Source organism: Panulirus ornatus, chromosome 4 (genome assembly GCF_036320965.1).
Source record: "Panulirus ornatus isolate Po-2019 chromosome 4, ASM3632096v1, whole genome shotgun sequence".
NCBI lineage: Eukaryota > Metazoa > Arthropoda > Malacostraca > Decapoda > Palinuridae > Panulirus > Panulirus ornatus.
In genome coordinates this window covers 69,420,762-69,436,846 of record NC_092227.1, presented here as the reverse complement: position 1 = coordinate 69,436,846, position 16,085 = coordinate 69,420,762, and the positions used below count along the sequence as shown (strand labels likewise).

Here is a 16,085-nt window from a genome sequence, read left to right as displayed (position 1 = left end):
GGAATGCGTGCATAGTGCCATTGTACAAAGGCAAAGGGGATAAGAGTGAGTGCTCAAATTACAGAGGTATAAGTTTGTTGAGTATTCCTGGTAAATTATAAGGGAGGGTATTGATTGAGAGGGTGAAGGCATGTACAGAGCATCAGATTGGGGAAGAGCAGTGTGGTTTCAGAAGTGGTAGAGGATGTGTGGATCAGGTGTTTGCTTTGAAGAATGTATGTGAGAAATACTTAGAAAAGCAAATGGATTTGTATGTAGCATTTATGGATCTGGAGAAGGCATGTGATAGAGTTGATAGAGATGCTCTGTGGAAGGTATTAAGAATATATGGTGTGGGAGGAAAGTTGTTAGAAGCAGTGAAAAGTTTTTATCGAGGATGTAAGGCATGTGTACGTGTAGGAAGAGAGGAAAGTGATTGGTTCTCAGTGAATGTAGGTTTGCGGCAGGGGTGTGTGATGTCTCCATGGTTGTTTAATTTGTTTATGGATGGGGTTGTTAGGGAGGTAAATGCAAGAGTTTTGGAAAGAGGGGCAAGTATGAAGTCTGTTGGGGATGAGAGAGCTTGGGAAGTGAGTCAGTTGTTGTTCGGTGATGATACAGCGCTGGTGGCTGATTCATGTGAGAAACTGCAGAAGCTGGTGACTGAGTTTGGTAAAGTGTGTGGAAGAAGAAAGTTAAGAGTAAATGTGAATAAGAGCAAGGTTATTAGGTACAGTAGGGTTGAGGGTCAAGTCAATTGGGAGGTGAGTTTGAATGGAGAAAAACTGGAGGAAGTGAAGTGTTTTAGATATCTGGGAGTGGATCTGGCAGCGGATGGAACCATGGAAGCGGAAGTGGATCATAGGGTGGGGTAGGGGGCGAAAATTCTGGGGGCCTTGAAGAATGTGTGGAAGTCGAGAACATTATCTCGGAAAGCAAAAATGGGTATGTTTGAAGGAATAGTGGTTCCAACAATGTTGTATGGTTGCGAGGCGTGGGCTATGGATAGAGTTGTGCGCAGGAGGATGGATGTGCTGGAAATGAGATGTTTGAGGACAATGTGTGGTGTGAGGTGGTTTGATCGAGTGAGTAACGTAAGGGTAAGAGAGATGTGTGGAAATAAAAAGAGCGTGGTTGAGAGAGCAGAAGAGGGTGTTTTGAAGTGGTTTGGGCACATGGAGAGGATGAGTGAGGAAAGATTGACCAAGAGGATATATGTGTCGGAGGTGGAGGGAGCAAGGAGAAGAGGGAGACCAAATTGGAGGTGGAAAGATGGAGTGAAAAAGATTTTGTGTGATCAGGGCCTGAACATGCAGGAGGGTGAAAGGAGGGCAAGGAATAGAGTGAATTGGAGCGATGTGGTATACCAGGGTTGACGTGCTGTCAGTGGATTGAATCAAGGCATGTGAAGCGTCTGGGGTAAACCATGGAAAGCTGTGTAGGTATGTATATTTGCGTGTGTGGACGTATGTATATACATGCGTATGGGGGGGGGGGGTTGGGCCATTTCTTTCGACTGTTTCCTTGCGCTACCTTGCAAATGCGGGAGACAGCGACAAAGTATAAAAAAAAAAAAATATATATATGTGTGTGTGTGTTTGATATATATGAAAAAGAGGGCAAATGAGAGTTGGGGTGAGAGAGTATCATTAAATCTTAGGGAGAATAAAAAGATGTTCTGGAGGCAGGTAAATAAAGTGAGTAAGACAAGGGAGCAAATGGGAACTTCAGTGAAGGGCACAAGTGGGGAGGTGATAACAAGTAGTGGTGATGTGAGAAGGAGATGGAGTGAGTATTTTGAAGGTTTGTTGAATGTGTTTGATGATAGAGTGGCAGATATAGGGTGTTTTGGTTGAGGTGGTGTGCAAAGTGAGAGGGTTAGGGAAAATGATTTGGTAAACAGAGAAGAGGTAGTAAAAGCTTTGTGGAAGATGAAAGCCAGCAAGGCAGCAGGTTTGGATGGTATTGCAGTGGAATTTATTAAATAAGGGGGTGACTGTATTATTGACTGGTTGGTAAGGTTATTTAATATATGTATGACTCATGGTGAGGTGCCTGAGGATTGGCGGAATGCGTGCATAGTGCCATTGTACAAAGGCAAAGGGGATAAGAGTGAGTGCTCAAATTACAGAGGTATAAGTTTGTTGAGTATTCCTGGTAAATTATATGGGAAGGTATTGATTGAGAGGGTGAAGGCATGTACAGAGCATCAGATTGGGGAAGAGCAGTGTGGTTTCAGAAGTGGTAGAGGATGTGTGGATCAAGTGTTTGCTTTGAAGAATGTATATGAGAAATACTTAGAAAAGCAAATGGATTTGTATGTAGCATTTATGGATCTGGAGAAGGCATATGATAGAGTTGATAGAGATGCTCTGTGGAAGGTATTAAGAATATATGGTGTGGGAGGCAAGTTGTTAGAAGCAGTGAAAAGTTTTTATCGAGGGAGGCAAGTTGTTAGAAGCAGTGAAAAGTTTTTATTGAGGATGTAAGGCATGTGTACGTGAAGGAAGAGAGGAAAGTGATTGGTTTTCAGTGAATGTAGGTTTGCGGCAGGGGTGTGTGATGCCTCCATGGTTGTTTAATTTGTTTATGGATGGGGTTGTTAGGGAGGTGAATGCAAGAGTTTTGGAAAAAGGGGCAAGTATGCAGTCTGTTGTGGATGAGAGAGCTTGGGAAGTGAGTCAGTTGTTGTTCGCTGATGATACAGCGCTGGTGGGTGATTCATGTAAGAAACTGCAGAAGCTGGTGACTAAGTTTGGTAAAGTGTGTGAAAGAAGAAAGTTAAGAGTAAATGTGAATAAGAGCAAGGTTATTAGGTACAGTAGGGTTGAGGGTCAAGTCAATTGGGAGGTAAGTTTGAATGGAGGAAAGCTGGAGGAAGTGAAGTGTTTTAGATATCTGGGAGTGGATCTGGCAGCGTATGGAACCATGGAAGCGGAAGTGAATCATAGGGTGGGGGAGGGGGCGAAAATTCTGGGAGCCTTGAAGAATGTTTGGAAGTCGAGAGCATTATCTCGGAAAGCAAAAATGGGTATGTTTGAAGGAGTAGTGGTTCCAACAATGCTGTATGGTTGCAAGGCGTGGGCTATGGATAGAGTTGTGCGCAGGAGGATGGATGTGCTGGAAATGAGATGTTTGAGGACAATGTGTGGTGTGAGGTAGTTTGATCGAGTAAGTAACGTAAGGGTAAGAGAGATGTGTGGAAATAAAAAGAGCGTGGTTGAGAGAGCAGAAGAGGGTGTTTTGAAATGGTTTGGGCACATGGAGAGAATGAGTGAGAGACCAAATTGGAGGTGGAAAGATGGAGTGAAAAAGATTTTGTGTGATTGGGGCCTGAACATGCAGGAGGGTGAAAGGAGGGCAAGGAATAGTGTGAATTGGATCGATGTGGTATACCGGGGTTGACGTGCTGTCAGTGGATTGAATCAGGGCATGTGAAGCGTCTGGGGTAAACCATGGAAAGCTGTGTAGGTATGTATATTTGTGTGTGTGGACGTGTATGTATATATATAAGTATAGAAAGGCAAAGGCAAAGGGGATAAAAGTGAGCGCTCAAATTACAGAGGCATGTTTGTTGAGTATTCCTGGGAAATTATATGGGAGGGTATTGATTGACAGGGTGAAGGCATGTGCAGAGCATCAGACTGGGGAAAAGGAGTGTGGTTTCAGAAGTGGTAGAGGATATGTGGATCAGGTGTTTGCTTTGAAGAATGTATGTGAGAAATACTTAGAAAAGCAAATGAATTTGTATGGAGCATTTATGGATCTGGAGAAGGAATATGATAGAGTTGATAAAGATGCTCTGTGGAAGGTATTAAGAATATATGGTGTGGGAGGCAAGTCGTTAGAAGCAGTGAAAAGTTTTTATCGAGGATGTAAGGCATGTGTACGAGTAGGAAGAGTGGAAAGTGATTGGTTCTCAGTGAATGGTGGTTTGCGGCAGGGGTGTGTGATGTCTCCATGGTTGTTTAATTTGTTTATGGATGGGTTGTTAGGGAGGTGAATGCAAGAGTTTTGGAAAGAGGGGCAAGCATGCAGTCTGTTGTGGATGAGAGAGCTTGGAAAGTGAGTCAGTTGTTGTTCGCTGATGATACAGCGCTGGTGGCTGATTCCGGTGAGAAACTGCAGAAGCTGGTGACTGAGTTTGGTAAAGTGCGTGAAAGAAGAAAGCTGAGAGTAAATGTGAATAAGAGCAAGGTTATTAGGTATAGTAGGGTTGAGGGTCAAGTCAATTGGGTGGTAAGTTTGAATGGAGAAAAACTGGAGGAAGTAAAGTGTTTAAGATATCTGGGAGTGGATTTGGCAGCGGATGGAACCATGGAAGTGGAAGTGAATCATAGAGTGGGGGAGGGGGTGAAAGTTCTGGGAGCGTTGAAAAATGTATGGAAGTCAAGAACGTTATCTTGGAAAGCAAAAATGGGTGTGTTTGAAGGAATAGTGGTTCCAACAATGTTAAATGGTTGTGAGGCGTGAGCTATGGATAGAGTTGTGCAGAGGAGGGTGGATGTGCTGGAAATGAGATGTTTGAGGACAATTTGCGATGTGAGGTGGTTTGATCGAGTAAGTAATGAAAGGGTAAGAGAGATGTGTGGTAACAAAGAGTGTGGTTGAGAGAGCAGAAGAGGGTGTTTTGAAATGGTTTGGTCACATGGAGAAAATGAGTGAGGAAAGATTGACCAAGAGGATATATGTGTCAGAGGTGGAGGTAACGAGGAGAAGTGGGAGACCAAATTGGAGGTGGAAAGATGGAGTGAAAAGGATTTTGAGTGATCGGGGCCTGAACATGCAGGAGGGTGAAAGGCATGCAAGGAATAGAGTGAACTGGAACGATGTGGTATACCGGGGTCGACATGCCGTCAATGGATTGAACCAGGGCATGTGAAGCATCCGGGGTAAACCATGGAAAGTTCTGTGGGGCCTGGATGTGGAAAGGCTGTGTTTTCGGTGCATTATTACATGACAGCTAGAGACTGAGTGTGTATGAATGTGGCCTTTGTTGTCTTTTCCTAGTGCTACCTCGCGCACATGAGGGGGGAGGGGGTTGTTATTTTATGTGTGGCGGGGTGGCAATGGGAATGAATAAGGGCAGACAGTATGAATTATGTACATGGGTATATATGTATATGTCTGTGTGTGTATATATATGTGTACATTGAGATGTATAGGTATGCATATTTGAGTGTGTGGACGTGTATGTATATACATGTGTATGGGGGTGGGTTGGGCCATTTCTTTCGTCTGTTTCCTTGCGCTACCTCGCAAACGCGGGAGACAGCGACAAAGCATAATAAATAAAATAAATGAATAAAACATATATATGGGTGTAGGTTTTGGGAACATCGAAAAATGTATGGAAGAGAGATCACTATGTAGAAGAATGAAAATGCTCCTGTTTGAAAACATTCTACTGCTGATGGTGTATGGATGCAAGTCATGGGCTACATATGACGATGTTGTTAACAGGTTAGATATGTTGGAAATCAAATGTCTGAGGGCAACACTGAGGATGGTTAATCATGTAAGAAATGGGAGGGCTAGAGACGGGTGTGGTAATAAGAGTATGGTTAAGGGACCTTTGCTGAAAATGGTTTGGACACATGGAGAGACTGAGTAAGGAAACACTTACAGAGATGAAACATGTGTCTCAAGTGCAGAGGACATGAAGATGAGAAAGACCCAATTGGAAGTGGAAGGATGGGGTAAATAAGCTTATAAGTGCTCGAGGCCTAAACATACAGGGCGTTAAAAGCCCTGCATGGAAGAGAGTGAATTTGAGCAATATGGTATACAGGAGTTACTGTGGAAAACCATGAAAAAGTCTGTGGTTCCTAGCTGTGAATAAGGGATTGGTTTCACTGCATTACACATGACAGTTAGAGAATGAAACTGAAGGAATAAAGCCTTTCCTTTGTCTGTCCCTGGACTTACCTTGCTGACATGGGAAATGGCATACAAGTATCCTTCCTCTCCATAAAGTATACCAAGTATCATTCCTACTCATAAAGGGCAACTCAGAGCTCTGGAAATGCATACACAAACCAACCGGATAGAAACACCCACACTATCCTCGCAAAGAGTAAGGTACAATTCAGCACCGCCAATGCAGCATCAGGCCATTTCAGTGCTGGTCAGGTCCATTTTGTTCACTTTCTGGTCATTTATATCCTTCACTAAAAATAGAGATGTACCTGTCCAAATATTGCGTTTCCTCCATGAATAACCTTAATGTTAATTCCTTCACCATAACAAGCAGTTGGCTGACCGTAACTACTAAACCAGTGGTGAATTGGAAGCTGGCAGATGTGAGGTGAGGGCAGTCCCACTTATCACCAGTAGACCAAGTGAGGGAGCCACACCAGCCAGGTGTGGGTAATGCTACCTGCTGCTCCTCACCCACTCACTTCTGTATAGTTCACTTTTGGAGCTAATGCCAGATACCTACATTCCTTATACTTCAAACTTTAATCCATGGCACAAACAGTACAAAGCAAGAGAGGAAGAGAGAAATTCTATCATGAGGTATATCTTTATTGATTTGACAAATTAAGTAAAACGGAGAATGATGTTAAGTTTTGGTGATGCCTTGAAGATGGAAGAAAGCCAGAATATATACATTAGAAGTAACAGTAACTGAGAAGATTAATGAACATAACCATCCCCATCTGCAATAGCAGTTACGGTAGAAAAGACAGAAACAGATGCAAGACATCAAGCTGAGAAGACGTGTGAACATCCAAGCATTATCATTAACAAGTTCATAAAAAATATGTCTCAAGCTGGCATTGCACAATTACCAAATAGGCAAGCAATGCATAAAATCATTCAGTGAAAACAGAATGAAGTCAATCAAGTTCCTGAAAGCCCAAGATCCATTCTAGAGTTAGAATTGCCTCACAAATACAGGATGTATATGTCCTCTAAAGAAACAGGAAAATATTTGTTTGATGGATAGAGGAATGAGCCAGGAAAGAATCATTATCTTTGGAAGAGAGAGCTGGTTGGAACACTAGCAACTTCAAACATCTGGTGCGTCGATGGAACATTTACGATTGCACCCCATTTACTTTATCAAGTCTATACCATCATTGTCAAGAAACATGAGGGTGTGCACTCCATATCATATGCACTCTTACAGAATAAGCAGAGTGCAGCCTATATGAGAATGAAATGATTAAGGATATGGTACCAAATGCACGATCTGATGCCATCCAGCATTTGCAATCATGAAAGAGTCTCAACCCAAATTACTGAAATATAGATAAACATATGAAAGAATGTGTGATTAATTGAATAAATCATGTTTTTCATAATTCTTAATTATGCAAGACTAACTCTTAAATACGTATGATTCTTTGAATAAATGATTGTAATTCAGTAAATCATTGTTCAAAATAAATAAATAAACATAAACAAATAAAGAGAAAGTGAGAATTTATACAAAAACAATATACTTGTTCTGAATGAGGAACAAAAATTATCATATTATTATACTTTGTTGCTGTCTCCCGTGTTAGTGAGGTAGCACAAGGAAACTGATGAAAGAATGGCCCAACCCATCCACATACACATGAATATACATACACACCTACACATGCACATATACATACCTATAAACACAGACACATATACATATATACACATGTACACATTCATACTTGCTGCCTATATTCATTCCTTTAGCCACCCTATCACACATGAAATAGCATCCCCACTTTGAGGAAGCGCTAGGAAAAGACAAAAGTCCAAATTTGTTCACACTCAGTCTCTAGCTGTCATGTGTAATGCATCGAAACCACAGCTCCCTTTCTACATCCAGGCCCCACAAAACTTTCCATGGTTTACCCCAGATGCTTCACATGCCCTGGTTCAATCCATTGACAGCACATCAACCCCAGTATACCACATCATTCCAATTCACTCTATTCCTTGCACGCCTTTCACCCTCCTGTATGTTCAGGCCCCGATCGCTCATAATCTTTTTCACTCCATCCTTCCATCCTCCCGCTTCTCTTCGTTCCCTCCATCTCTGACACATATATACTCTTTGTCAATCTTTCCTCTCATTCTCTCCATGTGACCAAACCATTTCAATACACCCTCTTCTGCTCTCTCAACCACACTCTTTTTATTACCACACATCTCTCTTACCCTTTCATTACTTACTCGATCAAACCACCTCACACCACATATTGTCCTCAAACATTTCGTTTCCAACACATCCATCCACCCTCCTCCACACAACCCTATCTTTAGCCCACATCTTGCAACCATATATCATTGTTGGAACCACTATTCCTTCAAACATACCCATCTTTGCTTTCCGAGGTAACGTTCTCGTCTTCCACACATTCTTCAACTCTCTCAGAACCTTCGCCCCCTCCCCCACCCTGTGACTCACTTCTGCTTCAATGGTTCCATCCACTGCCAAATCCACTCTCAGATATCTAAAACATTTAACTTCCTCCAGTTCTCCATTCAAACTTACCTCCCAATTGGCTTGTCCCTCAACCCTACTGAACCTACTAATAACCTTGCTCTTATTCACATTTACTCTCAGCGATCTTCCTTCACATACATTACCAAACTCAGCCACCAGCTTCTGCAGTTTCTCAACCGAATCAGCCACCAGCACTGTATCATCAGCAAACAACAACTGACTCACTTCCCAAGCCCTCTCATCAACAGCAATCTCGCCCCTCTCTCCAAAACTCTTGCATTCACCTCCCTAACAAGCCCATCCATAAATGAATTAAACAACCATGGAGACATCATGCACCCCTGTCACAAACCAACATTCACAGGGAACCAATCACTTTCCTCTCTTCCTACTTGTACACATGCCTTACATCCTCGATAAAAACTTATCAATGCTTCTAGCAACTTACCTCCCACACCATGTACTCTTAAAACCTTCCACAGAGCATCTCTATCAACTCTATCATATGCCTTCTCCACATCCATAAATGCCACATACCAATACTTTTGTTTTTCTAAGTATTTCTCACATACATTCTTCAAAGCAAACACTTGATCCACACATCCTCTGCCACTTCTGAAACTACACTGCTCTTCACCAATTTGATGCTCTGTACATGCCTCCACCCTCTCAATCAAAACCCTCCCATATAATTTCCCAGGAAAATACATCAATATATTAATGTATTTGTTTTGTATGAAGACCAAAAATTAAATCACTGTTCAAAATAAATATTTTGTTTCAACAATTATTTTCATAAGATAAATCGATCCTTTGTTTCCATATTTCATGGTGTCACTGAAACAGTGGTGCTGAATAGTCTGACACTGAAATGGCCTGGTGCTGAAATGGCAGCGCTGAAATGTCGACGCTGGATTGGGCCATCCCCCTCCCATACCATCACATTACCAGGCAAAAACCTAACAAATAAAAGCACTAAATACACGACCTCTTTCCTCACAAACCCCACTTCTCCATGTAATCCCAACCACATATTAAATATCCTACAACTCAATACCAGAGGGAAAAATAAAAGTACACAACCTACTCTAAGAACACAACATACACAAAATCCTCATCTAAGAAACCAGACTTATATCCACATCTACCCTCCTAACTCTCCAGATACACAACCCTAATACAAGACTGACAACATGGAGGACTCATAACTGTTATTTACCACAACACACCCCTGAAATATGATCCATAAAAGTATTAACCCCAACATCCCCAGTATCTACATACCACTCCACATTACATGCCCTTGAAGATACATTAAAAACTACAGAACCTGGCCAACATACACAACACCCATCTATGTGGAGATTTCAGTGCCTGTTTTCTTTCTGCCTCACTAACATGTGGACTAATGGCATTCTGTCCACAAATACATAATCTCTCCTAGTCTTCATAGCACTTGTAAAGACTTAACTCACGCAGCTCATTCTTCGTAACTCTAGATTTTCTTGCAGTGAGCACTATGCACTAGCCCTGCCTTTTGGCAAAATGGTATGAGCAGCAGATAGAAGTAGGAACATTAGGCAGGAGCACTGGGTAGAACTAGAAGGTAAGAGCATTAGATGAAAGTAGTCATTCGGAACATTACGTAGGGAGCCTCTGTAAACACCGCTAGACTTGCCATCTACCAGTGGCCTGTTAAGGGTGAGGCACTAAAGGATAAGGAGCACTAGAGTCCTTTAGTTATGGAGACTCTGTTACCGAGGCCACCCCTTTGAGGGAGTTCCAATTGGAACAGGTGTCAGAGATATAGACAGAAAGATAGTCATCCTCCAATGCTAAACAAACAGACCTAAAATCCTAATGGTAATCTTATAAGCTAACTGCATCCTTTTAACATCCTAAACATATAAACCCAACCAACCACACTCCCAACACACAACCCTCAGCAGTTAACATCACCAGAAATGACTTTGTAAACCACAACTGCAAACATGGAACACTTAGAGCACACTACATAAACTGTTCTTTAACCATTCACCTATTTTTATAACACTCAATGTGGCCCATCCAACCAACATAGCCAACAGAAATCCTTAATAAGAAAGCAGACTTGAGAGCATTTGGCACCTAAAAGGTTCCCCTACCACCTGAATCTGTGGTGGGAAATCTCAGTCTTTATACATACTAGTGGTAGGGTTACCTAAGCAGATGTGTATCTACACGGCTGGGGTGGTCCAAACATATAGAAAATGTAATATCTGCTAGAGCATTGTCATCAGATAATTACAGAAGTCTTCTTCCAAAGGAAAAATGTGTGTACATCAAAAAATCTATGCACTCTAAAAAGTGACAGACAGACCCCCACAACATACCTTCTGGGTTACGATCTGGGTTGTACTCAAGAGCATTTGTGCAAATGAGGTCAATATCACGGAGAAACTCCTGAGCACAGACATACTTATGTTGGTCGATCTTTGTCATCATCGTCTCCAGGTCCATTGGCTCTTTAATAATCTGACGATAGTCAGGAACTTCTTCTTCGTCCACTGGCTTTGTAAAAATGTAAAACCTATGGGAGAAAGAAGTGTTAAACCTATGGAAGAATGATACATACTACTGACAAAGTATGCTATTTCTTGTATATCAATACCATCGTTTTAAGAGTTAGAAATTTCATGAAAAATTACAAACCATGAATATAGGATAAAGAGTGCTTAATATTTTCACATATTTTTTTTATTATTATTATTTTGCTTTGTCACTGTCTCCCGCGTTTGCGAGGTAGCGCAAGGAAAGAGACGAAAGAAATGGCCCAACCCACCCCCATACACAATGTATACACACACACGTCCACACACGCAAATATACATACCTATACATCTCAATGTACACATATATATACATACACAGACACATACATATATACCCATGCACACAATTCACACTGTCTGCCCCCGTTCACTCCCATCGAGACCTCGCCACACATGGAAGACCTTCCCCCTCCCCCCTCATGTGTGCGAGGTAGCACTAGGAAAAGACAACAAAGGCCCCATTCGTTAACACTCAGTCTCTAGCTGCCACGCAATAATGCCCGAAAACACAGCTCCCTTTCCACATCCAGGCCCCACACAGCTTTCCATGGTTTACCCCAGACGCTTCACATACCCTGATTCAATCCACTGACAGCACGTCAACCCCGGTATACCACATCGATCCAATTCACTCTATTCCTTGCCCTCCTTTCACCCTCCTGCATGTTCAGGCCCCGATCACACAAAATCTTTTTCACTCCATCTTTCTTCCTCCAATTTGGTCTCCCACTTCTCCTCGTTCCCTCCACCTCCGACACATATATCCTCTTGGTCAATCTTTCCTCACTCATTCTCTACATGTGCCCAAACCATTTCAAAACACCCTCTTCTGCTCTCTCAACCACGCTCTTTTTATTTCCACACATCTCTCTTACCCTTACATTACTTACTCAATCAAACCACCTCACACCACACATATGTATAAGGTATATCCCTGGGGATAGGGGAGAAAGAATACTTCCCACACATTCCTCATGTGTCGTAGAAGGCGACTAGAGGGGACGGGAGCGGGGGAATAGAAACCATCCCCTCCTCATACATTAACTTTCTAAAAGGGGAAACAGAAGAAGGAGTCACACGGGGAGTGCTCATCCTCCTCGAAGGCTCAGATTGGGGTGTCTAAATGTGTGTGGATTTAACCAAGATGAGAAAAAAGGAGAGATAGGTAGTATGTTTGAGGAAAGGAACCTGGATGTTTTGGCTCTGAGTGAAACGAAGCTCACGGGTAAAGGGGAAGAGTGGTTTGGGAATGTCTTGGGAGTAAAGTCAGGGGTTAGTGAGAGGACAAGAGCAAGACAAGGAGTAGCACTACTCCTGAAACAGGAGTGGTGGGAGTGTGATAGAGTGTAAGAAAGTAAACTCTAAATTGATATGGGTAAAACTGAAAGTTGATGGAGAGAGATGGGTGATTATTGGTGCATATGCACCTGGGCATGAGAAGAAAGATCATGAGAGGCAAGTGTTTTGGGAGCAGCTGAATGATTGTGTTAGTGGTTTTGATGCACGAGACCGGGTTTTAGTGAAGGGTGATTTGAATGCAAAGGTGAGTAATGTGGCAGTTGAGGGGATAATTGGTATACATGAGGTGTTCAGTGTTGTAAATGGAAATGGTGAGGAGCTTGTAGATTTATGTGCTGAAAAAGGACTGGTGATTGGGAATCCCTGGTTTAAAAAGAGAGATATACATAAGTATACGTATGTAAGTAGGAGAGATGGCCAGAGAGCGTTATTGGATTATGTGTTAATTGACAGGCGTGCGAAAGAGAGACTTTTGGATGTTAATGTGCTGAGAGGTGCAACTGGAGGGATTTTTTTTTTTTTTTTTTTTTGCTTTGTCGCTGTCTCCTGCATTTCCGAGGTAGCGCAAGGAAACAGACGAAAGAAATGGCCCAACCCACCCCATACACATGTATATACATACGTCCACACACGCAAATATACATACCTACACAGCTTTCCATGGTTTACCCCAGACGCTTCACATGCCTTGATTCAATCCACTGACAGCACGTCAACCCCGGTATACCACATCGCTCCAATTCACTCTATTCCTTGCCCTCCTTTCACCCTCCTGCATGTTCAGGCCCCGATCACACAAAATCCTTTTCACTCCATCTTTCCACCTCCAATTTGGTCTCCCTCTTCTCCTCGTTCCCTCCACCTCCGACACATATATCCTCTTGGTCAATCTTTCCTCACTCATTCTCTCCATGTGCCCAAACCATTTCAAAACACCCTCTTCTGCTCTCTCAACCACGCTCTTTTTATTTCCACACATCTCTCTTACCCTTACGTTACTTACTCGATCAAACCACCTCACACCACACATTGTGCTCAATGTCTGATCATTATCTTGAGGAGGCGAAGGTGAAGATTTGTAGAGGTTTTCAGAAAAAAGAGAGAATGTTGGGGTGAAGAAAGTGGTGAGAGTAAGTGAGGTTGGGAAGGAGACTTGAGGTGAGGAAGTACCAGGAGAGACTGAGTACAGAATGGAAAAAGGTGAGAACAAAGGAGGTAAGGGGAGTGGGGGAGGAATGGGATGTATTTAGGGAAGCAGTGATGGCTTGCCTAAAAGATGATTGTGGCATGAGAAGTGTGGGAGGTGGGTAGATTAGAAAGGTTAGTGAGTGGTGGGATGATGAAGTACGATTATTAGTGAAAGAGAAGAGGCATTTGGATGATTTTTGCAGGGAAATAATGCAAATGAGTGGGAGATATATAAAAGAAAGAGGCAGGAGGTCAAGAGAAAGGTGCAAGAGGTGAAAAAGAGGGCAAATGAGAGTTGGGGTGAGAGAGTATCATCAAATTTTAGGGAGAATAAAAAGATGTTTTGGAAGGAGGTAAATAAAGTGCGTAAGACAAAGGAACAAATGGGAACTTCAGTGAATGGGGCTAATGGGGAGGTGATAACAAGTAGTGGTGATGTGAGAAGGAGATGGAGTGAGTATTTTGAAGATTTGTTGAATGTGTTTGATGATAGAGTGGCAGATATAGGGTGTTTTGGTCGAGGTGTTGTGCAAAGTGAGAGGGTTAGGGAGGATGATTTGGTAAACAGAGAAGAGGTAGTAAAAGCTTTGCGGAAGATGAGAGCCGGCAAGGCAGCCAGTTTGGATGGTATTGCAGTGGAATTTATTAAAAAAGAGGGTGACTGTATGATTCATAGTTAGGTGCCTGAGGATTGGTGGAATGCTTGCATAGTGCCATTGTACAAAGGCAAAGGATAAAGGGGAGTGCTCAAATTACAGAGGTATAAGTTTGTTGAGTATTCCTAAGAAATTATATGGGAGGGTATTGATTGAGAGGGTGAAGACACATAAAGAGCATCAGATTGGGGAAGAGCAGTATGGTTTCATAAGTGGTAGAGGATGTGTGGGACAGGTGTTTGCTTTGAAGAATGCATGTGAGAAATACTTAGAAAAGCAAATGGATTTGTATGTAGCATTTATGGATCTGGAGAAGGCATATGATAGCGAGTTGATAAAGATGCTCTGTGGAAGGTATTAAGAATATATGGTGTGGGAGGCAAGTTGTTAGAAGCGGTGAAAAGTTTTTATCGAGGATGTAAGGCATGTGTACGTGTAGGAAGAGATGAAAGTGATTGGTTCTCAGTGAATGTTGGTTTGTGGCAGGGGTGTGTGATTTCTCCATGGTTGTTTAATTTGTTTATGGATGGGGTTGTTAGGGAGGTAAATGCAAGAGTTTTGGAAAGAGGGGCAAGTATGCAGTCTGTTGTGGATGAGAGAGCTTGGGAAGTGAGTCAGTTGTTGTTCGCTGATGATACAGCGCTGGTGGCTGATTCATGTGAGAAACTGCAGAAGCTGGTGACTGAGTTTGGTAAAGTGTGTGAAAGAAGAAAATTGAGAGTAAATGTGAATAAGAGCAAGGTTATTAGGTACAGTAGGGTTGAGGGTCAAGTCAATTGGGAGGTAAGTTCGAATGGAGATAAACTGGAGGAAGTGAAGTGTTTTAGATATCTGGGAGTGGATCTGGCAGCGGATGGAATTATGGAAGTGAAAGTGAATCATAGGGTGGGGGAGGGGGCGAAAATTCTGGGAGCCTTGAAGAATGTGTGGAAGTCAAGATCATTATCTCGGAAAGCAAAAATGGGTATGTTTGAAGGAATAGTGGTTCCAACAATGTTATATGGTTGCGAGGCGTGGGCTATGGATAGAGTTGTACGGAGGAGGGTGGATGTGCTGGAAATGAGATGTTTGAGGACAATATGTGGTGTGAGGTGGTTTGATCGAGTAAGTAATAATAGGGTAGGAGAGATGTGTGGTAATAAAAAGTGTGGTTGAGAGAGCAGAAGAGGGTGTTTTGAAATGGTTTGGTTACATGGAGAGAATGAGTGAGGAAAGATTGACCAAGAGGATATATGTGTCAGAGGTGGAGGGAACGAGGAGAAGTGGGAGACCAAATTGGAGGTGGAAAGATGGAGTGAAAAAGATTTTGAGTGATCGGGGCCTGAACATGCAGGAGGGTGAAAGGCGTGCAAGGCACAGAGTGAATTGGAACGATGTGGTATACTGGGGTCGACGTGCTGTCAATGGATCGAACCAGGGCATGTGAAGCGTCTGGGGTAAACCATGGAAAGTTCTGTGGGGTCTGGATGTGGAAAGGGAGCTGTAGTTTCGGTGCATTATTACATGACAGCTAGAGACTGAGTGTGAATGAATGGGGCCTTTGTTGTCTTCCTAGCACTACCCCACACACGAGGGGGGAGGGGGTTGTTATTTCATGTGTGGCGGGGTGGCAATGAGAATGAATAAAGGCAGACAGTATGAATTATGTACATGTGTATATATGTATATGTCTGTGTGTGTATATATATATATATATGTATACATTGAGATGTATAGGTATGTATATTTGTGTGTGTGGACGTGTATGTATATACATGTGTATGTGGGTGGGTTGGGCCATTCTTTCGTCTGTTTCCTTGCGCTACCTCGCTAACGCAGGAGACAGCGACAAAGCAAAATAAATAAATAAATATAAATAAAATACGGTATATCTAATCTGTCTATATCTCTAGTAAACGTTACCCTTAGGAGCTCCCTCAAAGGGGTGGCCAAGGC

At 42.5% G+C, this 16,085-nt stretch overlaps 1 protein-coding gene across 1 annotated transcript in view; it reads right to left on the bottom strand.

Moving 5' to 3' along the window:
• The window catches only part of LOC139767104 (uncharacterized), a 415,796-nt gene that overhangs the window by 85,866 nt on the left and 313,845 nt on the right, over positions 1-16,085 (bottom strand). Inside the window, 1 exon segment of the mRNA XM_071696092.1 lies at positions 10,789-10,985. Coding sequence (XP_071552193.1) covers positions 10,789-10,985 — 197 coding nt within the window.